General features: G+C 57.1%; 8 protein-coding genes and 1 non-coding gene across 9 annotated transcripts; 6 read left to right on the top strand and 3 right to left on the bottom strand.

Moving 5' to 3' along the window:
- Positions 1-1,957: 1,957 nt before the first annotated feature.
- On the top strand, positions 1,958-3,208 carry BDV59DRAFT_203140 (uncharacterized protein; the record flags this gene model as incomplete). Its single annotated transcript, XM_073694210.1, has 1 exon — positions 1,958-3,208. One exon carries the CDS (start codon positions 1,958-1,960, stop codon positions 3,206-3,208), a length of 1,251 nt encoding a protein of 416 aa, XP_073546635.1.
- Positions 3,209-3,581: 373 nt separating this feature from the next.
- On the bottom strand, positions 3,582-6,373 carry BDV59DRAFT_59925 (F-box and WD domain protein). Its single transcript, XM_073696724.1, has 2 exons — positions 5,942-6,373; positions 3,582-5,866 (listed from the first exon to the last, which is right to left on the bottom strand). The coding sequence occupies exons 1-2, from the start codon at positions 6,159-6,161 to the stop codon at positions 3,603-3,605; spliced, it is 2,484 nt and encodes an 827-aa protein (XP_073546634.1). The 5' UTR covers positions 6,162-6,373; the 3' UTR covers positions 3,582-3,602.
- Positions 6,374-6,590: 217 nt separating this feature from the next.
- On the top strand, positions 6,591-7,151 carry BDV59DRAFT_59914 (uncharacterized protein). Its single transcript, XM_073696723.1, has one exon. The coding sequence runs from the start codon at positions 6,639-6,641 to the stop codon at positions 6,972-6,974; it is 336 nt and encodes a 111-aa protein (XP_073546633.1). The 5' UTR covers positions 6,591-6,638; the 3' UTR covers positions 6,975-7,151.
- A 158-nt stretch (positions 7,152-7,309) lies between these two features.
- Positions 7,310-10,783, top strand: BDV59DRAFT_194046 (Rho family guanine nucleotide exchange factor CDC24; the record flags this gene model as incomplete). The annotated part of the gene is made up of 4 exons (XM_073692332.1): positions 7,310-8,287; positions 8,351-8,599; positions 9,185-9,371; positions 9,429-10,783. 4 exons carry the CDS (start codon positions 7,310-7,312, stop codon positions 10,781-10,783), a joined length of 2,769 nt encoding a protein of 922 aa, XP_073546632.1.
- A 941-nt stretch (positions 10,784-11,724) lies between these two features.
- On the top strand, positions 11,725-13,404 carry BDV59DRAFT_203137 (pyridoxal phosphate-dependent aminotransferase; the record flags this gene model as incomplete). Its single annotated transcript, XM_073694209.1, has 4 exons — positions 11,725-11,806; positions 11,940-12,415; positions 12,477-12,762; positions 12,815-13,404. 4 exons carry the CDS (start codon positions 11,725-11,727, stop codon positions 13,402-13,404), a joined length of 1,434 nt encoding a protein of 477 aa, XP_073546631.1.
- Positions 13,405-13,595: 191 nt separating this feature from the next.
- BDV59DRAFT_208826 (Sucrase/ferredoxin-like-domain-containing protein) lies at positions 13,596-16,262 on the top strand. The gene is made up of 3 exons (XM_073695282.1): positions 13,596-14,809; positions 15,082-15,444; positions 15,531-16,262. Exons 1-3 carry the CDS (start codon positions 13,676-13,678, stop codon positions 16,176-16,178), a joined length of 2,145 nt encoding a protein of 714 aa, XP_073546630.1. The 5' UTR covers positions 13,596-13,675; the 3' UTR covers positions 16,179-16,262.
- A 32-nt stretch (positions 16,263-16,294) lies between these two features.
- Positions 16,295-16,375, bottom strand: BDV59DRAFT_t112. Its single transcript has one exon. It is a non-coding gene; the product is annotated as a tRNA-Ser (tRNA).
- Positions 16,363-16,900, top strand: BDV59DRAFT_59873 (uncharacterized protein). Its single transcript, XM_073696722.1, has 2 exons — positions 16,363-16,694; positions 16,762-16,900. Exons 1-2 carry the CDS (start codon positions 16,427-16,429, stop codon positions 16,779-16,781), a joined length of 288 nt encoding a protein of 95 aa, XP_073546629.1. The 5' UTR covers positions 16,363-16,426; the 3' UTR covers positions 16,782-16,900.
- A 919-nt stretch (positions 16,901-17,819) lies between these two features.
- Positions 17,820-19,174, bottom strand: BDV59DRAFT_59846 (putative C2H2 finger domain protein). Its single transcript, XM_073696721.1, has 4 exons — positions 18,881-19,174; positions 18,635-18,826; positions 18,491-18,570; positions 17,820-18,430 (listed from the first exon to the last, which is right to left on the bottom strand). The coding sequence occupies exons 1-4, from the start codon at positions 18,932-18,934 to the stop codon at positions 17,884-17,886; spliced, it is 873 nt and encodes a 290-aa protein (XP_073546628.1). The 5' UTR covers positions 18,935-19,174; the 3' UTR covers positions 17,820-17,883.
- Between the last annotated feature and the right edge of the window lie 5,558 nt (positions 19,175-24,732).

The following is a 24,732-nucleotide window of genomic DNA, read 5'->3' as shown; positions in this document are numbered from 1 at the left end:
CCAGTACATCATATCGCAGTCCGGACTGCCTCATTCACAGACTCTTCCCCCGCCCCCAGATCCATCAACGGATCCTCTGTCGAGTCAACTTTCATATCTCACCACTGGGCTTGACAGCCTGCAGAAGCGGGTGGAAAGCCTCATGGAGCAGAAGGGCATCCTCACGACTCAAATCCAACAGCAGCGAGAATTGAACTCCAAGTCGGATGCGGAAAGAGATGCCCATATTGCAGATTTGGTTGAACAACTCACCAGAGCCCGCAAAGATTTCGAACTATCGGAGCGTGAGGGTGAACGTATGAGAGAAGAGCTCGCCACGGTCATGGAGCAGTTGGAAGTTGCCCGCCAACAGTCGTCGGATCACCAGCAACGGTCCATGCCCGACGAGAGCCCTGAAACCGAATCCGCCGAGAAAGAGGCCCGGATTCGTGCCGAAGGCGAAGTGTCCCGCCTGGAATCCCTCCTGCAGGAGCTCCAGTCGAAGCACGATTCTCACGTCGAAGAGCTGACGACTCTGCGGTCGCAGTCGGAGGGTGAGATCGCCCGTTTGCGGGGCCGAATCGATGAGCTCAACCAGGAGACCGATGCCAGGGCGGAAGAGGTCGCAGAAGCCCGTGACCGCGCAGAGCAACAAGTTTTCCACTTGGAACAAGCTATCCAGCAAGTCAGAACCGAAGCCGATGCTCGAGTCAAGGAAGTCACCGAGTCGCATGCGCAGGCGGAGAGTGAAGTCGCCCGGCTTCAGGCTTCAATGGAACAACTTCGCGCAGAGGTGGAATCTCAGCTCAACGAAGCGACCGAAGCCCGCACTCAATCCGAAGAGAATGCCGCTCGCCTGCAAAACGAATTGACGGAAATGGAAGGCGAAGTGGTCCGCACTCAAACCGAACTCACCATGGCTAAGGCCGAGCTCGACAGTGCTTACGGCACCCGAGCCCAGCGTGCCGCCGAGGTGGCTGCCAATCCTGCCATTCAGAAAGAGATTGACGAACTCAACACCCGGAACATCGAGCTGGCGGAGGAGCTGGCCGCCCTCAAGGCGGGCAAACCGGTGAACGGCGATCTCCAGCACCGCGCGGAGACACTGGAGAAGGAACTCCGTGAAACGATCGACGACTACGAGGCCATGACCAAATCAAGCATCGAGTTTGAGAAGGAACGGGAGAGGTTCGAAGGCGTCATTGATGGCCTCCGTGATCGCTGTGAGCAGCTGGAGACCCAGTTGCATGAAGAGCGCATCAACTTGATGGGCACCCAGGCAGCTATGGGACGCGACGGCACTTACGAGACGACGTCCACCATGGTTCTGAAGAATGAGTTCAAGAAGATGATGCGTGACACCCGCATTGAGAATATGAAGATCCTGAAGGTAAGTCCATGTGCCCTGGTGCCGAGCATGATATAAGGATTTGGCTGATGATCCGTGCAGGCGGAACGGGAGGAGCGCAGACGACTCGAGAGTCTCCTTCAGAGCCTGAAGAAGGAACAACCCAGCCCTACCGGGAAACCAGGCTCGACCTCGAGTGTCACGGCTATGTGATGATGATGACTTCTTCTCATTCGGTTTCTATCTCGGTTGCCCATTCGTATTATGACTGTCCTTTCCCCGTATATATTGATATGTTTGTTTAATACCCTTTTACCTATTCGTCTTCTTGTGACTTGACCTTTATTTACTTCTTCCGGGGTCTGTATATGACTGTACATAAGACACCCGCGCCATGTATCGTTCTCATGTCTTCTTTCCATGACTTGAGATTGCTATTTACTTGTCCCCTTTCTTCCAGTTACTTGGCACATCGTTTCCTTTTCAGCTGTATCTGCTTTTGGAAAGTACTATGGACAATGAAAGCTTACCCCCATCCATACTCACCTGTCTATCTTGTATCCCGTCCTGTTGGCTCTGCCTAAACTACCTAGAGCGCTTCATCACCTGTCAGAAGACAGGCTTGCCAGCATGCCTCCCTCAGCAGCAGACTGCGCGCCCTCTAGTCTTCGACGTATTGAAGAACGATCGTCTGGATCGACTGAGAGCAGTGAAGACTCCATCTACAACGCAGTGAGGACCATTTCAGCCCTCGATGAGTCCATCCAGAAGAACGACACTGGCCATGAGTTCACTTTTGACCACGCGACGATGGCCCGACTCCTCGTGTCGTCCGCACATTCGATGTCTTGCATCACTCTGCGCGGCGCTCACCATCCATACCAACCAACCAACCCATCGAGATGGCATCCCTACAGACGACCAAACCGCACTGCCTTCTCGACATACTCCGGACGCCGCTTGCACACATCCGCCCCAGCCAAACCCATCAAACCCGCGCGCGACGCCGTCGAACGCCGTCAAGTCCTCAGCCTGAACGACGCAGACAATCATCCCGGAAACCCCCAATGGACGACCAACCTCGCCTCCCCCGCGAGCCCGGTACACCCGCGCTATCCACCCCCCACACGAGCACCCACTCCCCCGGGCGTCCCATCCTTCGGCACCCGCGCGGCAGCGCGCTACTACGCGCAGCTCGCCCAACCCCTCCCGACGGACGACCACACCTCCCACCCCGCGACAGACAACACCCCTTCAACGACCTACGGCGGTGCGCTGCGGCGATTCCTCGGGGCATCGGCGCCGACGTCGGCGTCGGCGTCGCCGGCGCGACCTACGAGCGGGCCATCCGCCCTGACAAGGGCCCCCGACGGCACCGTCGTGCTGGGCCACTTCCCCTACCGACACAGCGGCCACGGCATAACCACCAGCCGACGACTGGACGACCACCCCTTCCACCGGCGAGCGCTCCCGGTGGCTCAGGCGCGCGCGCCCCACCCCAGCAGCACACGGCATATGCATCATGCAGACGCAGACACAGACGACGCCCCCGCATCACGGTACCGATCGCCCGCGCCGGCCATGCCCGCGAAACAGGACCTGATGGGTCCCGAGGAGCCGGCGCAGTCGTGGACGGATCTCGGGGGAGTCTGCACTTGCTGTTTGCCAGGCCTGGACGAGTCGTTGGGTGGCTCGCCTGTGTCGTCTGGCGGGAGGGATGCGTCTGCAAGAGCTGGGCTGTCGGATGAGAACGATGGGCCCCCGGGCGACGTGTCGAGCGAGTGGTTGTCGGGCTTGGGTCGGTGGTCTCGGGAGATGGGGTTGTCGATCCGACGGTTTGTCGGTAGGGCGCTCGAGTCGGGGGAGCATACGGTGGGTTAGTGTGATTGTTGTTGTGGTGGCGGTGGTAGTGGTGGGTGTGTTGGGTGGTGTATTTGTAGTCTCTTGGGCGGTGTTGGCGGAGCTTTGGATTACAGGCGGAGTGCTCAACTATTGTTATCTGCACGAGATTAGAATGTCCTTGTATTCATATCTATCACCTGAGACCCCGTCAACTCCACTTGCTCCGGTCCAAGATGCTGGCAGGGAAAGACGCTATCGTAACAATACTTCATTACCCCAACGGCGTGCCGTGTCTTCGTCGAGATGCACAAACAAGATTGCACTCGTAGGCCGGGGGTCAGATGGCTATGCACATGCTACAATACAGACGGAGAAACGAAAGCAATTATAAGACATGGAAAGAGAAGGAGCGGCACGTGGTCGAGACCAGAGCTCACAGGCTCGTAAAGAACTGGCAAGCCTCCTGGAGATCCTCGTCGAGACCGGCAAAGTCCCACCCCACGATATACGGATCGGAGCTGCCGCAGATGATCTTCCTCGCGTCAAATTGAAGGTTGAAAACCCGCGGGGGATGGGGGGCATTGTGTCGATGACGGCGATTAGGCTGCCCTGGGAAGCCCGTTAGGTTGGCAGCCGTGCCTTGCGGCTGCGGCTGTGGCTGTGGCTGCGGTTGTTGCTGCGGCTGCGGCTGTTCCTCATTGATCTCGACTGCTGGTCCGGCGTTTGTGGAGACTGCGGAAACCGCCCGCGTGCGTGGCTCCCGTCTGGAGGCTAGGGCAGGGGCTTCGGCCAGGGCGGCGGCTTGGGCGTTCCGCACGCCGGTCTGGTAGGAGAGTTTCTGGGCGACGGTCCACTGGTTCTTCTTGTCCTTCTTCCAGACGATGACGTCCTCATCGTACGAGCCCGAGACGATGCGGGCCCAGCGACTGCCGCCGCCACCGGGGGGAATGCGGGCTCCGAGCGCCTTGATGTCGCGGGGGTTCCGCGAGCCGGTGGTGTTCTGGTGGTGGCCGGCGCGACGCAAGGCGCGGGGCCCCAGGTCGACAGCGTCGCCGGCCTGGTAGGCCTCCCAGAAGTTGTTTTCCACGGCCAGGGCTTCCAGGCGCAAGGTCTCTTCCGCGTCGGGGAGGTCGCCGAAGCCGGCCTGCACGGTGCGCACCAGGTCGCTGTGGCCCTCGAGACAGGCAACCTCGGCGCCGGAGGCGTGGTCGAAGATGCGGATGGTGTTGTCGTTGCTGCCGCTGATGATGCGGCGGCCGTCGAACTGGATGCACGCGATGCCCTTCTTGTGGCCTGGCAGGGTCCGCTTGCAGGTGCCGTTGTGGAGGTTCCACACCTTGATGAGGCGGTCCCCGGAGGCGGAGACGATCTCGTCTTCGTCCATCTGGACGGCGTTGACGGCCGTGCTGTGGCCGCTGAGCGTCATGAGAAGGGAGTAGGGCGCCAGCGGTTGGAGGCGCCCGCGAGCGAGGTCGGCCTCCAGCACGGGCGAGGGGATTTTGCTCGTGTCGATGATATACGAGGGGTAGTCGACGCTGGAGGCGCCGTGGACCTGCGGGTAGTTCTTATCGGCGGGAGTGAGGAGGGCACGATTCCAGATCTTGATGCGTTTGTCCTTGGAGCTGGTGATGAGATAGCGGTGGTCGTATTTGAGGTTCAGGACGGAGTCGTCGTGGGCGCGTTTGATCTCGTGGATCTTTTCGCCGGTCGAGAACCGCCACATGATGACGTTCATATCGCTGCCGCCGGAGATAATCAGATCCTCCTCGGGGGCGGGATCGAACTGGAGGCACAGGACTGACCGGGTGTGACCGACCAGCGGGGGCCGACATAGTCGCTGGGTCTCGAGATCCCAGACGCGGATGGTGGTATCGCGGCTCCCGCTGACGAGCCACTTGCCGGTGAACTGGATGCAGTAGACGAAATCACGGTGACACTCATCCATGTGCGCCGGGTGGGGGAGTTGGAAGTTGGAGAAGCGGCCTTTGGCCCAGTTCTCTTCCAGGCGCCTGCGCTGGTGGTAGAGGTGGAGCCAGTTGATTTTGGCGGTGCCGTTGGGCATTCGTAGGAGCAATTGGGATGACGGGGACTGTGTAGAGGAGCGTTGGCGGTTTGGTTTGCACCGGTTAGTCCTGTCGGACATGCGTCTGCTGCTGGGAGCTGAGATCTGGGAGCCGGCCGTCGCGACGTTGGAAGCGTCGCTCATCAGATGGTCACCTTCGGGATCAGCCTCGGCTGGGGCTCCTCGCAGTTGTTGTTCATCGTCCCACGCCACCGCATGGTTCTCGAGCGACTCGGTCGCCCGAGAGTCCAGCCAGCTTAAGGGAACGCGTTTCTTGTGCTTGGGTTCGCCGAGGTCGGTGTCGGCGTGTCTGGATCGCGATTTGCGGGACTGGGGGGAGGACGGGAGCCGGGAATGTTCCTCCTCGTAGGCGCGAACGGTGTCGATATCGACCCGCCAGCCTTCGCGGACATACAATTCACGCCAAAGACGCGGGTCGAGGATGCGCTCTCGCCAGGCGCGGGATGCTAACGAGGCCGTCAGGAGGGTCCGGTGGTCGAGGTAGCAGAAGATCTCGAAGGTGATCTCGGGGGGCAGTTTGAGAACGGGGTCCATGTGGAGGAGAGGGGTGATGCGGTCGACGATAGCGGCCAACGACGAGGTCTGGAGGGTGCGCAGGAGACTGTAGGCAAGCTCTGAAAAGCCGCGGAGGATTCGTTAGTTGGGTCAAGCGACCGACAAACCATGGCAGCGTGCGAGGGGAAACGCACCGGCTCTGTCGGCTTCACTCTGCGCTAGAAGCCAGTCCGGAAGGGCCATCCCATCGTTTGAAGACAGCGTAAGAGAGCCGTTGTCCAAACGACTTTTGATTTCATCCGAGTAACCTTCGTCTAGCTTGAACGGTGTGGACAAAGAGGAGGCGGTGAGATGGTGGTTGGGGCTGGTGACGGCGGCTGGTGGACGAGGGGGACGATCGGCATCACTCGCCATGGGGAATAGTGTATAGGGATGAGGCGTTATATTTGAGGCTTTGAGGGTTTGGGGGGGGTGTGTCGGATGGATGTTTACATGAGGATTGGAGGGAGAGTCTGTGGCGGAGCGGGAGGATGTGGAAGAGAGGGGGACAGAGATGAAGTGGCGAAGAGGATTTCACGGGAGAGAAGAAGGAGGAAGAGGACGAGGGGATGGCGGAGGGAGGATGCAGAAGCGGGTGGAGGTGAAGGTGAAGGTGAAGATGGAGGTGAAGATGAAGCAACAACTGGAGATGTTGCTTACGTACGTCGCTCCATTGACATACATAACGCACATAACATCTCACATAGGGTGATAATCAGTAGCTACGATAATGAAGAGGTAGTTTGGTATTTGTAGAGTTGCCTACTTAAATCTAACCTCACTGTACGTTCATCCAAGGGTCCATCTACACTGAAAGTTGGCTCCATATATATATGCGCCAGAGTCTGCGAGATGTATACACATCGCTATCATTCCATCCCTTCTCCTCCAGATTCCGGTGGGAATTCCGGACGTTCCCCTTCCATTCACTCCCTTCTCTTCTTCTGTTTGTCCTCTTCTTTCCTGTATTTTCTCTTCTTTTTCTCTTGTCCTTGTCGTCGCAGCGTCGTGCCGTCTGCAAGGAGTCCTCTGTGTACAACACCCCAGCCGATTAATCATCCCCTGACTCAGCATCGATTCCTGCTCAGAATTCAGGATCGGGACATCTGGAGACGATTCCGAATCCCTTCAGACCGGCAAGACCTCTGGAGGAGATTCTGCATACCCACAGACTCCACTTCTCCTTAGCTGCTCGCTTGTTGCGCCATCCATCCCGCAACGGTCCACCAGCCAGCTGATCCATGCTCGACTCGACCCTCTCCGTCTTCTCCTCCTTGTACAACCTCACCTCTTCCTCTTCCTCTCTCTCCCTCTTCTCTCCTCCTCCCCGTCGCCTCTCACTCCCTTCGTCTGCTGTGCAGATTCTCCCTCTTTAATCTCTTCTTTCTTCTTCTCTCCCTTCTCCCCCTCCTTTTCTTCTCTCTTTCCCTCGCCCCCCTCCCCCCCTCCACCCGACTACCCCTCGCTCCCTCCACTCCGTCCGCCCTACCCCCCCAAAACGGTCCCAGTCGACGCATGTCGAAATGGCCGAGACCCCAATCTCAAATGGCGGTCCTATCGCCGAGGACAACATCATCAACCGGCGCGGTGGGGAATCTATCTACCAGAGCTGTGTCAACCTCAAAAAGCGCCTCGCCGAACTCCCGGATTTCCTCCCCCACATTCAAGAGATGGAGGAGGCCGATCGACAATCCGGTAACGATGACCCTGTCGCCTCCCTCTGGAATTGTCTTCGCGCTGGTTATCCGCTCTTGACCATCTACAATGCCTCCACCCCCGATGAAGTCCTCGAGATCGACCCCCAGAAGGTCCCCGAAGCCAAACGCCCCAAGGCCGCCACCTTCAAGTTCCTCCAGGCTTCCCTGCAGGAGCTGGCCTTCCCCCAGCAGGATTGCTTCCTCATCACCGATCTCTACGGCGACAGCACTACCGGATTTACAAAGGTCATCAAGATGGTGAATCGGGTCTTGGACATTCTGGAAATGCAAGGCCAGCTGAAGCGACTGTCCGACATCACGTCGCTCGCCCCCGCCAAAGGCCCGGGCGGCAAGTTGACGCGCCGCGAACATATCCTCAAGGAGCTGTTGGAAACCGAGCGCGATTACGTCCACCACCTGCAGAACCTCCAGGCCCTGAAGAAGGAGTTGGAGGAAACCGGCGCCTTGACCGGCGACGCCAGTCATCAGATCTTCCTCAATCTCAACAACCTCCTCGACTTCGCCCAGCGCTTCTTGATCCGCATCGAGCAACATTACGCCCTGCCGGAAGAACGCCAAAACTGGGGTCTTCTCTTCATCCAGCACGAAGAAGCCTTCCGTCAATACGAACCGTTCATCGCGAATCAGATGCGCTGCGACGAACTCTGTCTACGGGAGTGGGAGAAGATCAAAATGGCCCCGCGATCCATCGACCTCCAGCAGATGGTCGCCCAGCCGGCCACGCTAAATGGCTTTTTCGTCAAGCCCTTCCAGCGCCTGACCAAGTACCCGCTGATGCTCACCGTGCGCGCCCACGACGATCGTCTCCCCCCCGAATGCGCGCAGGGGCTAACAAACTCTTCATAGGAACTCCGGAAGCAGACCGAAAACCCCGACCTCCAGGCCGATATCACTCGGGCCATCGATACCATCCAGACTGTCCTCGACTTCGCCAACGATGCGATCGACAAGGAACACCTGGCCACCGCCTTCACGGACCTCGACGAGCGGGTGGATGACTGGAAGTCCCTGAAGATCGACTCGTTCGGCGAGTTGCTTCGCTTCGGCACCTTCACCGTCATCAAGGGGGACAATGGCAAGGATTCGGAACGAGAGGTTTGTACCCTTTCCATCACCCACTGTTATGAGGATTTTTGGCCTGCGACTTTCGTTTATCCTGCCCCATACGGTTTGCACATGGCTTTGGATCTCGCCGAGATTGGCCCCTCTCGCAAAGGGATTCCCAACCGCAGAAGGGCTCTTTCGGCCGAGGACTTCCTTGGCCTGTCAAGCTTGTCGACAACGTCGGCTTCATCCCTGTCCACTGCCCGGAATAGCTCCCTCTCTCTGGCCGCCGGTCCCAAACCCTCTGGACCCCTTCTTCCGCTGAACCCCCGAAGTTTTGCCAGGGGTTTGCCCCATATTTTCGGACTCCCCTTGCCCCTACCATGTCCCGATCTTGATCATCCCAATTGCTCTGCCTGTCACCCGCACCAGAGCTGCCCTATGGTCCCAGCGAGATCCCCCAAACGTGCCCTCAAACCAGTGTCATGGCATTCTGCATCATGTTCACATCTCTAACGCCTGCACCCCGTCTTTGTTGCCACCGCTCTATTCTTGGGTTGTCGCAAAGGGCCACATGAGTTGGAAACCTGATCGCTGACGTTCTCTGGGGCCATTCCCCTCTCTCTTGGTTTCTAGTACCACATCTATCTTTTCGAACGCATTCTCCTTTGTTGCAAGGATATCAACCCCAACAAGCAGAAAACGAAGTTGATCGTCGGTAAAGACAAGCAGGCACCGACGATCAAGGGCAAGCCGCGCCTCCAGCTGAAGGGTCGCATTTATATGGCCAACGTGACCGATATCGTTTGTCTCCAAAAACCAGGTATGGAAAAACTCCGTGTGCGTTGGACCACGGTGGAAGGCGACTGACACCCCTCAGGCTCCTATCGTATCCAAATCTTCTGGAAGGGCGATCCGGGCGTTGTAGACAACTTCGTCATCCGCTACCAGAATGAGGATGTCATGCGGAAATGGTACAAGGACATCGATACGCAGCGCGCCATCCAAGCCGAACACCGGAGCACCCGCAGCACGGGCACTTCGGAAACCGAGTTCACCTACATGAAGGGCATGGCGAACATCCCTAACCCCTACCAGCAAGAATATGATGCCGAGGAACAAGCCACCAAGGAAGCCGCCTTCTTTTCCGAATTCCCCATGAGCCGCAATGCCTCCAGTACCAGCCTGCGAACTCGGTCTGCCACCGGCGGAAGCGGGAGCTCCGGTCCGCCCCTGTCAGCGGGACGTCCACCTCGTTTCCCTGTTCCGGACCCCAATCTCTCCGTCCACACGCAGTTCCCGGGGGGGAGTATGTCTCCCGCCGAAAGGAATATGAACTCGTACTTTTCCCCGGTGGCCGAAACGCCATCTACACGGTCGAGCTCCCAATCGACAGGATTCTCGTACGGTCGCCAGACGACGTCCTCAAGCACCACCTGGAACGAGGAGCCTAATAGATATACCGCCCCCGCGTTGTCTCGTGGTGTGTCGAGAGATGGCACCAATGGCAATCCTTATGCCAATGGCGCGCCCAATGGACGGGGCACTCAACGCCCGTCATTGCCTCCTATGTCGGGAGGCCAGGCCCCGAATGGCATGGCTCAGCGCATGCGTTCGGCCAGTAGTCCCGATATCCATCATCACAACCCTGAGTCGCGTCGGTACATGGGCGCCCACACGATGCAGACCGTGGACAACGTGCCGGTCCCGCCGATTCCCGCGCACATGGCGAATATGAAGGCCCCGGTCAACCGAAGCCAAAACAACTCTCCCACCAGCAACAACCTTCCTATTCGGCATGGGCAGCCCCATCCTATCCCCCCCACTCATTTCCACGAACCGCAGTACGCGGAATCTCGCAGTACGCCGCCGCTGGCGGACCAGCCGACGTCACCCACCAGCCACGAGCCTGAAGAGGATCCGCCGATGCCCACCCAGCTGAAGGCCAAGGTCAACTTTGACGACAACTATGTCACGTTAGTAATTGCCAGCAACATCATGTTCCGGTCACTGACCGACCGGGTGGACGCCAAACTGGCTCGGTTCACGGACCGATCGATTGGCAACAAAACGGTGCGACTGCGGTACCGGGACGAAGATGGCGATTTCGTCACCATTGACAGCGATGAAGCTGTGCAGCTGGCCTTTATGGAGTGGCGAGACCAGCATCGGGACATGCTTGCCCGTGGTCAGGTGGGCGAGATTCAGCTATACTGCCAGGTGGTGGATAATTAGATGGCGTTTCTTTCCCGTTTGCTTCTATCCCACCCCCGTCCCCATTTCCCTTCCCTGTTCTCTTGCATCCTGCATCCCCCCGTCCTATCCATTCTCCCGGAAGGGACCCCATTTTCCAGAAGTCGCCGGCGCCATCTCCTGGGTTCCCCGAATCTATCCCAACTGGATTGGCTTGAAACCCCTGGTGGAAGCATTTGATTCGATTCTCATACGCAAGGGGGAGAAAGCGAGCCGGGAGTCTTCTGTTTTCTTTACCTGTGATGTACCTGCCTTGAAAGGTGGTGATGATTTTCTTTTCTTTTCTTTTTTTTTTTCATTTTCTCTTCTGTTGATAGTATCTGAAACCCTTGTGAGACGCTGATGATGACTGGCTTTGATTGATTTTGGCTGCCTGAATCATTTGTTTCCCTGTTGATTCTGATCTGTTCTGAACCCCTGCGATGTTCGTGACCATGAATGCATGATGTATGTATACCGCTGTGATTGAGCAGATTGATTGATTTGCTGCCCTTTTTTTTTTTTCCCCTCCTGAAACGTATATCCCTGTGATTGCATTATACTATAATGGTTTTCTTTCGATTCCTATCCTCTCCTTGATCCCAATAAACCCGCCCCATTCTATGGGCTCCACCAGGTCGATCGGGACTGCACTCGGGGGCGACATGCCGAGCGCCTTTTCTGCCTGGCCAGGCGTTGCTTTTTCGGCGAGTATGCGGCATTTTTGTATGAAGATCGTATTCATTCTTGTCGTCTCTTCGAATCATAGCCGTTTTGGGGCATAATAGTACATCCTGTGTATAGTAGTGGGTTGGGAGTTGCCTGCCTGAGCGGGATTGGACCCCAACCGTATTTAAGCTGCTCTCACCGTCCCTTTCGAATTTCTCTCCTCTCTCGATCCGCCCGGTTGTCAACCCCTTCGAGCCTTGCATCTGCACGCCACCATGTCGTTCTCCGGTCGTCGTGTGAGCATTCTGCGCCCGTCGAATCGTCGCTTTTCCACCGGCAAGGAATTGTCCGAGAATGGTGAGTCTTGGCTCTGCATGGTTGATCTACCTCGTGGTGGACACACGATGCCACACAGAGGCTCTCAACCTGCGAGAGATGCACAACTACACATCTATGAACGCTGGACAAGGCACTGACATGTCTTGAAAAGAACTTCGATCGGCAACCCATCGTCAATTCCGAACCGCCCATGAAGGTCATCGCCCGCATGCCGGTCTGGACGCCTCGCGTGCCTCGACCGGTGTGGTCTGGTGTACAGAGCGCGCCACCGAACATGGTTACGCCGAGGACCCGTCCTCCTGGGCCAATCTCGGCCAGGGCGCTCCTGAAGCCGACGATGAGATCGAGGGCAGCTTCCCCCGTCCGACCTCCATCCCGATCACTTCGGCCGCCCGTGAGTACGGCCCCACCGCCGGGATCAAGCCCCTCCGTGCCGCTGTCGCTCGTCTGTACAACGAACACTACCGTCAGGGCAAGAAGAGCCAGTACACCTGGGAGAATGTGTGCATTGTGCCCGGTGGTCGCGCCGGTCTGATCCGTATCGCCGCCATTCTGGGCAACTCCTACCTCTCCTTCCCCATCCCCGACTACTCCGCGTACTCGGAGATGTTGACCTTGTTCAAGAACGTGAGTCGCCCGGGGGCGCCAGATTTTCCCCCCAAAACAAACCGAGCTGATCAGATGCCAGATTGCTCCCATTCCGATCCCTCTCGCCCAAGACGACCACTACCATATCCATCCCGATAAGATCGCCGAAGAGATCGCCCGTGGAACTTCCGTCCTGTTGACCTCCAACCCCCGGAACCCCACTGGACACACGCTGTCCAACGACGAGTTGATCCGCATCCAGGACATCTGCCGTGACCGCGCCACCCTCATTCTGGACGAGTTCTACGGAGGCTACAACTACACCACCGGCTGCGATGGCTCGACCATCAGCGGTGCTTCCAACGTGGAGGACGTGAACCAAGATGGTACGCCTGCGTTCCCGGCAGCATAACCCCACAGCGACGCTAACCATCACAGATGTGCTCCTGATCGACGGTCTCACGAAGCGCTTCCGTCTCCCCGGTTGGCGTATCGCCTGGGTGGTCGGCCCCAAGGAGTTCATCGACGCCCTGGGCTCTGCGGGTTCGTATCTCGACGGTGGCGCCAACGCGCCCTTCCAAGAGGCCGCCATCCCCATGCTGGAGCCGTCGCTGGTGCGCGCGGAGATGAAGGCGCTGCAGCAGCACTTCCGCGAGAAGCGCGATTACGTGCTGAAGCGGTTGCACGAGATCGGATTCCGCGTCAAGGACGTGCCCCAGGCCACGTTCTACATCTGGCTCGATCTGACTTCGCTGGAGCCGCCCCTTCCCCCCAAGGCCAACATCTCCGACGGTCTCAACTTCTTCAACGCCCTCCTGACCGAGAAGGTCATCGTCGTCCCGGGTATCTTCTTCGACCTGAACCCGGCCAAGAGACGGGACCTGTTTGACAGCCCTTGCCACCACTTCGTCCGTCTCAGCTACGGGCCCAAGATGGACGTTCTGAAGAAGGGCCTGGACGGAATTGAGAATGTGATCCGCCGGGCGCGTGAGGAGTTCGCCGCCAGTGAGGTGGCCGTGGATGATTAGAGGGAGGGCATGCTCGATGGTTTCGGAGTAAATATTAATCTAGAGTATCTATAGTTGATATAACGTTAGGCAACGCATAGCGAATCAGACGAGATGAATTGTAGATGCTTAGCTCATCGAGGAGACGCCCACGTGATATCCGACCGACATCATCATTTCTCCCTAACTTCAACATCGTCAACAGCAACCCACCCGAGCATCCGCACCCCCCCTCCCCCAGCGGCCCTGAATCCAGTCAGGCTGCGATGTGCACGAAGATGCCCGCGCGATCATGGCCTGGAATCCGTCCCGTATCCTGAACTACACCGTCTTCACCTTCTTCGCCGTGATCCTCTTCCTGCTGATCCTGTTGACGCCGGTCGATGCGATCTACCAATGTTACATCACCCAGCGACTCACCAACATCTTCATCATCACCGGCGGATATGTCGTGACCTTTCTGCTCGCTGTCCTCATCTACGCGACCCGCATCTACACCAACCGCAGCGCCCTCGCCGGCATCCCCAAGGCCTGGATCCCCGTTGAGAAGGAGGATGTCGGGAAGAGCGTCCGCCGGCTGGTCGTCGAGGGCCTCGCCCGCAGCGCCATCGTCGCCTACCAGGCCCGGCCGCGCGACACCGCCGCCGACGGCGACAGCTTCACCGACTACGAGGTGCCCCTCGTCGACCGCGACCGGCCGCCCTGGGGCGCCGTCGAACACCCCGGGTGGTCCTCGCCCCAGTCGCCCGACCTCCCGGACATGCCCTACAACACCGTCGTCCAGGAACTGCCCAACCTCGTCGAAGCGAAAGCCGTCTCGCTCGCCCCGCCCGATCCGCTGCACGCCGCCGCCGCCGCCGCCTTTGAGCCGGACACCCGCGTGGTCGACATCCTCCGCCGCCCGGCCTCCATGGGCCTCCGCGAGTACCTGCGACACCTCACGCAGCTGGACGTGATCCGCCACGCCGACACCGCCGCCGAGTTTCTCGCGCGGTACGAGCGCGCGCGCTTCTCGGCCCACCGCCTCCGCGACCCGGACTTCCGCGACCTGATGCACCTCTTCGCCGAGCTCCTGCGCGACATGCGGCCCCTCGACGCGCACGTTGTCGGCGACATCCGCCACAGCCGGCGAGATGATGCGTCGTCCGCCTCCCGCGGCAGAGACACAGGGTCGGTGATCGGCCCGTCCGACGTCGACGACGACGCGATGTATGACAGCGAGGGGTTGAGCTTGCGGCCGGCGTCGACGTGGTCGTCGTCGAAGCGGCAGAGGGCCCGGTCGCGGGGCTCGCCCGTGCGCACCACCGGATCTCTGGATCCTCATCGCATGCTGGGGGTACCGGTGCCGCGGACGCCGTCGATGCGGTCGCTCCGGCCGGTGCGGTCGAACGCGTCGGCGAGTTCGGCGGGGAGTGTCATTCGCTTGGTGGATACACAGGGGGCGGACGACCTACCGTATACGATTGACGTGGGACGGCGGTAGTGTAAATCAGCCTGGTAGTTGTACACATAGACATGGTACATGATAGACATCGGATATAGCAGCGGAATTAAGCCCGGCCCAGTTGACTAATCGGAACGGCACCGACCGCCGTTGGCCAAGCGATTGATAAGATCCACCGCATTTCCCTCTCTCTCCCTCTCTCGCCCTCATTTATCCACCCAAAACAGCCCAACACTCCCCAGTCCGCGATGCAGGCCCTCTTTCGCCGCGGCACGTCGTTCCTCAACGGCTCGAACTCCAGTCCAGATTCGGCTGCGACGACCCCGGTCACCAGCGCCGACGAGTTCCACAAGGCGGCGTCGCACGACGCCCTTTTCCGCCCCGTCGACCCGGCCGTCGACGGCGAGGCGTGCCTGCACGACTGTGCGTCGTGCACGGTGCGGTACCCGGCCAAGTTCGACGTCGACTATGCGGACGAGCTGTACGGGAACGTCAACGGGTGGGCGACGCACGTGCTGGTGGCGACGGGGAAGACGGACTGGGTGCGCGATGTGGCCGACGAAGCGGGGAGTGTGATGGAGGCGATCGAGCGCGGCGGCGTGGAGCCCAGCAACGGCGTATGTCTCTTCTATCCCCTATTGTCTCTCCCTGATTTATCATTCTGTAAGCATGGGGGAAGAAGCGAGCTGACGGGACCGACCAGCGCCTGAAACTCTCCGCCTCCAACATGCCCGTCCCGGACGAATACCACGATGTCGACTCCGACCAGCCCACCACCGTCCTCCTCCTGCCCGCCTTCACCCTCGTCGACCTCGTCACGCCGTCGCGCGTCCCGGACCTCATCCGCCACTTTGTCGACCGCGCCCCGACCACCACCACCCCGCTGGGGGCGGCGGCGGCGCCGCCGCCGCCGCCGACATCGCTCCAGGCCCGCCCCTGCCCGCACGCGGCCGTCATCCTGCTCTGCTCGCAGCGCACGCGCGACGCGCGCTGCGGCCAGTCGGCGCCGCTGCTGCGCAAGGAGTTCGAGCGGCATCTGCGGCCGCTGGGGCTGTACCGGGACCTGGACGACCAGCGACCCGGTGGGGTGGGCATCTACTTCATCAGTCACGTCGGGGGCCACAAGTATGCGGCGAATGTGATTGTGTATCGGCGGCGGGAGATGGGGACGTCGACAACGACGACGAACGGCGAGGGCGAGGGTGCGGCGCAAGGGATCTGGCTGGCCCGGGTGAGGCCGGAGGATTGCGAGAATATCATCAAGTATACGGTGTTGGAGGGAAAGGTGGTCAAGCCGAAGGAGCAGCTGCGGGGGGGATTTGACCGGGTGCGAGGGTTGACAAGTTGGTAGATATACAATATATACACACTATAGATGACATTGCATGGAGTTTGGTTTGCTTCTATTGTTTATGGCTACTATAGATACGACAAGTAAAAAAATGTTTTTCTAAAAAAAAAAAAAAACGACAAGGGCCGGATTCGAACCGACGACCCCAAAGGGATAAGATTTCTAGTCTTACGGATTAACCGCTCTCCCACCTTGCCGAAGGACGTGGATTAGTCATTATGTCTTGATTATTAACGTATCTCTTGTTGATGGAGTATGGATCGAGTGGGAGATTGATCTCGTGTTGGAGGCCAAATGACCGTCTCGCGCCAGTAACATCCACTGCACCTCACTGGCGGAACTGCCATCCTGGCGTCATCCTCCATCGCCCGATGGATCGAGCAAAAAAACCCCGCAGCCCCCATCTAGAACGCATCGAAGACGACCCGACAGCGAGAGCAGTCATGCTGACTGGGGCGTCGTCATCTCGCAACTCCACCCGCCCATCCCAGCCTTGTCTGGTGCAGACAGTCGCAGGTAAGTAATCGCCGATGAGGAGCGAATCGAGAGGGGGTGTCCGTCACTAACGGAACTAACCATCTAGCCTTGGGGTGTCTAGTATGACACTAGTATTGTTGGTGACTTTTACTGTACTCCCGTCTCGGCCCCCCTCCACTCCCCATCAACCTTCGGTCGTGATTTGTCTGCGTGGTCTCTGGGAATCCGGTTTTATGGCCTCGGTCTTGGCAGCTGCAGCTGCAGCAGCAGCTGTGGTACCAGTAACCCGATGCGGCATGAATCGCCTACCCTAGGCCGACGACGACGGCGACGGCGGCAGAGGTAGGGCCAGGTACGCTACTCGTCACGGAACCATTTTCCCAGCGATTCTGATAGGGGGTGCTCCCTGTCTGGTCTGTGGTTCCGTCCGGGGTGTGTGGGTAACGGGAAGACCGCCCTTCCCCTTCCACGGTTCGGTTCGGAAAACAAACGCTGGACACATCAGGACTGTGTCTTGTGTCTTGTGTCGTCTCGAGAGAAGAGGTTGACCTCCGATCTGTATGTACGGTTGATCGTCAGTCAGCCACGCAGCTGGTGGCGATACGCTTGATTCGTAACGGGCCACCATCAGAAAACTCTTTTTTTTTTGGCCTGATTGTTTCTCGGCCTCCCTCCTTCTCTTACGACGCTCATCTGAGACGAAACGCCGCCTGCATTGGTGCGGTCCCAGATAGGGCTAGTACTAGCACCGACTGGTCTGCTCAGGGTGGAGTCGCGTCCCCAACCGTTCCGACTGTCGATCCTTGGCTGACGTGGAGACATGGCTGAGTCCGACGGGAGGTATTGATATGGGAGATGATGGAAGGATCCAGGCAATCCATAAATACCATTAACAGCCAAGTATATCCGCGTCCATGGGACGCACTACAGGTATCAAACATGAAGGGATCACAAACGCCTCTCCATAGCCTTTTGAAAAAGGGGGATATCACACGAGGAAGTCGTAGCGAACCGGACCAGACTGGGATGCGAACACACACACTCTCTCTCTCAGTCACTCACTCAAACACAGTACAAGAAGTCAAGAAACATCCAGAATGAAAAGAGAATCAGACAGAACAGGTCGTAAAAGGCATCATGATACACGGGCCACAAACCCGGGAAGAAAGAGGAACCGATGGGGCACGATCCAAAAATCGTATACAGGAGCGATGACCCCCAGGTCTACTCAGCCCACCCCCAGAAATCCCCAGTCGGTGCCCTCGGGCTGGTTCAGGAGGCGAGTCTGCTTCTGATAGGGGAAGTTCTGGGGGTAGGTAACCATAAGCGCATGGCCATCGACGGGCGGGACGCCGCCGTGAAACGGCTGCTGAAACTCCGGCGACACGTAGCCCGGACGGTTTGGGTCATACCGTTGTTGCATCAGCTGCATGTACTGCTGCTGCGCGTGCTGCACGTCCACCGGGGACGGCGGCACGGGCATGCTGTGCGTGACAATCGGCGGCGGCGCGGCCTCCTGCACCGGCGGCGGCACCTGGGTGATCTGGATGGGCTGGGGCTGGGGTTGGGGCGGGTAGAACTCGTGGGCGGTCGGGGTCGAGGTGGGCGGGTAGTAGGGCTGTTGGGCGAGCAGGTACTGGTCGTGCGGCACGGAGGCCGTGACGGGCGGCTGGTAGGATCGATCTGGGGTGAGGTCTTCAGAGGGGGTGCGGTTCATCGCTCCTGGAGGGTGGGAGCGGTTCTGGTGTTTAGTCAAGGTGGTCTTGCGACAGAAGCTGGTGAGGGTCAGTTGCATCCCGGGGGAGGAGGAGGAGCCTGGACGGGTATGAAGATACCTTCTCTCGCACATGGGTTCCTGGCAGATATATGGGCGACGGCCGGTGTGGATTCTCCGATGGCGGGCGAGACTCGAGGACTATGTGGTGGGTTAGATGGGAAGAGAAGGAGGGATCATTGCGACAGGTGAAATGGGCGCATACATCGGAGAATGCCTTGTGACAGCCCTCGTGGTCGCAGACATGCGGCTTTTCGCCGGTATGGGTCCGCGAGTGGACAGTTAGAGCGCTCCGCTGGATGAAGCTCTTGTTGCAGTCTTTGAACATGCAGTGATAGGGACGTTCGTTGGTGTGTATTCGGTAGTGTCTGCAGAGATCGGACTTGCGGTTGAAGGACTGGCGATTGGGTTAGTGTGGGATCAGAGAGATGGGTCCATTGAGGGGAGGTACTTTTCCGCAGTCCTCCCAGGAGCAGTTGAAATCCCGTCCACTTCCTGGGGCCATGATGAAGGGTTGATAGGGAGGGAGTAAGCAGAGGCCGAGAACGAAGGGTGCAGAATGCAACAGGCGAAGGTGGAGCGAAATGAAGTAGTAGGAGTAGTAGGAGTAGTAGTAGTAGACAGACGGAAGACAGATCGGGCGAACGAAAGGGACGGTTAAACACAAGATAATCGAGATCGTAGAACCAGCATTGGAGATCGGAATGGCGAGGCAACGGAGAAGCGATTGGAGACCGAAAGCATAGTAATATAAGAACGAAAGATGATGGGGGCGAATTAACAGACGGTGTTATAAGACAGCAGGAGGAATCACACGGAGGGCATCCAGTGAGAGAGCCTCCTCACTGGGGTCGTAATCGAGCCGAAGAAGGCGCAGAAAAGGCGATAGAAAACGGGGAGAAGAGCGGAAGAGAGAAGGAGAGAAGAAGAGGAGAGGAAGAGAAGGAAGAGGGGAGTGACGCGGGTGTGGAGGGAGCAGAAGTAAATGAAGGTGATACGGGCAGAGGCGGCGGGTTTATGCGGTTTGGATGGAGATAGATCGATGGAGGCCAGTCGAGAAATGGTGAGACAAGACAGTCGATTTATCTTGATCACGATGGGATTAACTAAGGTGATTTATTTCGATGGAGGATTATTCGATGATTATTATTTTCTTCCGGTCGATTTGGATTTAATATTTAATAATAATATTATTATTATAATTATAATTAGAATCCGCGGATTGCTTTTCGTGGACGGGAATTACGCCATGTAATTTACTGAAGTCAGTTTACTCCCTGAGTCTTGGGGACTTTACGAAGCCGATAAAGTTAGTTCGGCTCTAGTGGTTTAGGTCCTTGGCTGTTTATTATGTCGACAGGGTATACTTTGCTACATGGGCAATCGTAGAAAAGACGGTCTTAGCAGACTGCCTTATACATAGGTATTATCGTTCCCGGGTTCTATCTAGTACAGGATAATACCTACCGGAGTTCCCTACAAGTACGACAGAGACCAAACGCATCTCCCCTGACCATTCTGTATACTCCGTACTAACCATTGGAAAGAGGGGAACCACTCTCCACTCCGCCTGCAGGGACCCTAAACTCCTCCCAGCTTAGAGCTGTCAACCCATCCAATCCGGTCCTGGATGAAATCCGCTGCGTGTATCGTCGAGTGAGCATCACCTTCGTCGCTGCGCTTTCGACCCTGTCTGGCCAGGATATCACCTTCCCTCCTTCTATCAACCCATACCCGACAAAACGGTTTTCCTCGGTCGATAGGAACACACTGCCTCGACCCCCCGCCCCCCAAACGACCATTAGGGGAAATCTGATAGTGGCGCGAGTCCAAAGTAAGTCGGTCGATCTCTCGCATCTCCCTGTCTCGAGAACTTGTGTTACCCATGTAGCGTACCCCGTCCACCCTTCGTCCGGTGTAAGTTGGTACTATACAACTGACCGGCACCGAGTACCGCATATCCCCTGAAATGCCTCAAGACATTCCCATGTCTGAGTCAGGAAACGTCAGCAAGGGGTAGTTCTCGGTCGTTTCGCCCTCCGTTGTCACTTGGGTAAGTAGCTCGTTGGTGAGGAGCATGCGTACCACCCTTACCGTATCTTCCCGTTCTCATCCCGTAAGACTCCATGGATGGATCCAGGGACATCACCTCTGGTATGATTACAGCGATCGTGCCCACTTGGTCCCTTTTCCACCGTTCAACAGTAATTTCTACGACCTATGTGGCTATCAGTCGGAAGAGCTCTCATCCAAATAGACTCTCCTTGTGCCCACAGCGGACTAACCACGGGCGAACAGACCAGATGCTGTCAACTAGACCCTTCCTCCACCCAACTCGAATTCCCGGAACATCTGGCAGTTTAGGTTTCCATTACCATCCTCTCGGACGCCAGAATGCCTCTGCCTTCTTTTTTTTTTATTTCCCAACTCCGTCCGTCCCTTCAGCTGCTCCCCCACGTGGCGGTTTCAAATCCCGACATCCCATCCCGTTCTCCCAAGCAAATCCAAAGCGGAGACGAGGCAGCCAGTCTATCTCGCTCTCCACCCATCGGGAGATGGGGATTGTCATGATTCAAGAAGCTTGCGGGAGTCCCCCCTTTTTTTTCCTGGGGTTGAGAGCTTGACCCAATGAGGCATCTGCGGTGCTCGGAAGTCAACCAACCACATGTTCTTCCATCGTTGTACGTCCTACATGGATCGATTGCATTGCTACCCACATGGGGCCAGCAATCAAACTCCGGGTCGGTCTGTCCCGTCCGGTCAACTGTTATCGCCAGAATGAAAGAGGGAAAGGAGGCGGGGAAAAAGAGAAATAACAGAAAGGAAAAAGAAATATGAATATTCTCGTGAGGCTTTAAATTTTATCTCATGTTAAAGCGCAGATCATAATATGGCCAGTGGGTTCAATTAAGGCCAGGGGGGTTTCCTTGGGGAGGACAACCCTCCTCCACCGTACGACCTCCACCACCAATTACTGCCCCTCATGGGCAAAGTCCCTGGACAGTTGGAAGAAGAGTCTTACTTCCTGGCTGGCTCAGGATAGCTTAACCTACTCTAGAGAACTAGGTTAACCTTCCGCTCTTCGTGAAACACACTGGATGGTTGTCTGGATCTCCCCATCCAACAATCCCTCAAGCCAAGCGGGAGATGCGAAGGACGCGTTGAGCAGCTAAAAAGCTAAAAGACACGCCATCGTCTGGCTCCACTCTCCTACATAAATTAGACTTGACCTCTGTTGGTCGGTATCATCGCCGACCTGACAGTTGAGTGGGAAGTTGACAGGTCACGATGTCGGTGAAGGTTTCATCACCTTCGTCCAGGGCCGATCTGACGACGGCTATCTTGTGAAATCCCTTGGGCCTTTCTTCTGCAAGATCCAGGATGCGGAAGGGATTGTCGTCAGCTGTCGAAAATAATATGATTGTCTGGAGTTGCGGGGTATGGCTCTCTTTTTTTTCCCCGAGTGTATCTGTAAACCGGCTGTATACGTATTACCTGCCATCCGTGGTCGATACATTCGAGGTACATCCCATCCATCCCAACCTTGGACAGATTGCTGCGTTCCATGGATCGATGGCGTCTATAAGCATTCTTCTTGGATTTGTTTACTTCTTTATCTGCCCACCGCGAGGAACCGTCTCAGTACCAGTCATATGAGACGTTGCAAATCCAACCGCAGTTGCATCGCAACACCGTCAGATTTCTTTTCTTATTTTTAGGTGGCGTTTCCACATCGCTTCTCTCCAACGGGCAACTATCGGCCTTTGACCGGGGATCACTGTTTTTGCTTATCCATCCTCATCCCCCTCCCAACGTTCTGCTCATCTCCAGGGTTCCCGCATGAATACTCTCTTCCCCCCCAAAGTCTATCCGCTGATGAACTCTCCTCGCCTTCCCTTGTAGAACAGTACACCGAGGATATGCGCTCTAGATCGCCGCGGCGTGGTCTTTAGAGTTACCTTAGTAATGTGCCAGATCCTTTGGAAACCTTGCTGAAAGGGCCCCATCAATGAAATCCCCGGGTTGACAGTTGGCCACATTGCTTGCGCTGCAGGAGTGACGCCAGGACTGCTGCTGAGATGTATGTACACTGCCGATCGCTGGCGAAGCCTGTCAATCCGTCCCAGACTCGACGGGGTGTCAATTTCCCTGTCGACTTCTCCCGACCGCACCACAGCATCAACTGACTACGCGCGAATCAAGGCCAGAAATCACACGGTGGGGGTCGCGGCGGTTTCGTCGTCTCTTCACTCGACGTGCCTGTCCCTCATACTGGGTAGCCGAGACCCCGTCAGCCGGCGAGGTCGCTGGTGGGTGTGTATACGAGCTTCTCCGCTCTCGTTACCGACCACCAAAGACAGCCACCAAGCTAGTCGCAACAACCAACGTCATCGTACTGCGAACAGTCCTCTCTCCGAGCTTTAACCCAAGAACCGGGTCGTTGGTTCGACCTTGCAGATGGCGAATATCATGTGTCGCATCTTCAGTTGGCCGTCCTCGTATTGTCGGTCATCGGCTGGGGCTAACACCGCCAAAAGGTAGTGTTCCATGGAGATTCAACTACTTCGTAGCCGAGATCCCCCAGACGATGAGGGGAGTGAGGAGGGGAATGGTATAATGATTCTCATTGCACAGCGGCCGTGATGGCAACTGCATCGTGACCTACCCTGGGGGTCTAGAGGTTTTAGTTCGTTTGAGCTAATGGCAGTACTACGCCCTTAGGCGAACAGCTAACTCGGCATGCCCAATCGTGATGTCCTCTCTCCCCGCAGCCCTGGCCGCAGAGAAGAGTCTACCGGACGCAACATGAAGGAGGTAATAAAACCCAACGTACTCCATGACATCTGGAGTCGCATCCCTGCGACTGGATCATGTTCGGTCGTCCGAGGGAGGAAGTATAATCCTTCTTTCTTGACTCGCCTGTCTCTCCATGCCATGCTCTCTCTGTCTCTCTTATCAAAGTCAAAACAACGGGCCCCAAGATTCGTTGGCTGCATGTTCACACGCAACAGATAGATAGAATCCTGGGAGGAGCAGTATACCCCGCATTTCTGGGCAAATCTTCCCTCTGACCACGCGGGCTATCATGGGCGGAATGGGGAAGAATGCAGTGGGAGGGAGAATGTTTGCGGTGTCGATAGTGGGCGCGATGGAAGGATCACCCAACAGTACGCTAGATTAATTCTCCTACCGAGATTCCTTGCAGTTTGGCACTAACGCCCACCGCTCTCGTACCGTCACAATTGTAATTACTGAGGGGGGGTACGCAGGAGATGACTTGCAGCTAACTTTCATGGCGGGTTGCCGTGTTAATTCGACCCCGACGTTTCATTTTCCTTGGTCAAGTACGCTGTATGGGGGGGTGCTATCGGACGCGCAGCGACACCAATGAACGCTCCCATTCAATTGGCCCATTCGCTCATCGTGCATACGATGGAGATGAAGAAGAAGCCAGAATTTAGCTAAAAGAAGGGCCCCGACCGGGGCGTATTGGTTGTTACTCTGTACAGAGGGGGAGAGAATGAGCTAGAGATACATGTGCGTACCAGTGGCCAATGCCTAGAAAATCTCCGATTGCGTGTCTCATGCACCATCTCTGGTCAATCCGGGGCGGCGTTGGCCAAGCGGCTTGTTCGGTTTTCCTAAAGGAGGGGGAAGTTAATTTGGTTCACGATCGAATGATCACGGTCGCTAGGCGACTTTCTTCCCTGCTCCGGCGTAGATCAATCATGGAGGATGCGACACCACATGAGGGACTAACATAACATCTCCCTTCTTAGTCGACTTACCCTGGCGAGGCACAGGCGATCAACGTTGGGCTCGCATCGCCCCGCCGTGATAGGGTCAATCGTGATTCGGTGGTCTGGCTGGCCTTCCAACACTACCACCAGAACCAGACTGTGTGGAGCGAGAGTGATACCTGCGCCTGATGGGGGCATAGCCAATCCTGACATCTGAATTGTCGGTGAGCTTCCATCCTGGATGGGCCAGCGTCATCGACCTCGTCTAGCGCGTCACGACGGGGGATTGCGATTTGCTTCGATTTGATTTGATCTTGATGTTTCGGACGACTTCAGCTTGTCTTCTGGTGGTGGTCTTCTCAGCTCCCCCCTTGCAGAAAATGGAATTCTGCGGAGTTCACGGGGACAGGATCACCGTGTGGCCAACTTTCCGCTGATTCGCATATCAATTCGGTTGGTGAATCCTTATCTGGATCACGACGATCATTCCGGCTTGTCGCTTCGCTTCGCTTCAGCTGAGCGACCTCGGTGTGGCCGGTGAATGTCTCGGTTGAAACTCGCA

Source organism: Aspergillus ambiguus, assembly GCF_047715705.1.
Source record: "Aspergillus ambiguus strain CBS 117.58 unplaced genomic scaffold BDV59scaffold_22, whole genome shotgun sequence".
NCBI classification, from domain to species: Eukaryota; Fungi; Ascomycota; class Eurotiomycetes; order Eurotiales; family Aspergillaceae; genus Aspergillus; species Aspergillus ambiguus.
The sequence above is the reverse complement of the archived record's forward strand: the minus strand, read 5'-3'. Positions and strand labels throughout refer to the sequence as shown.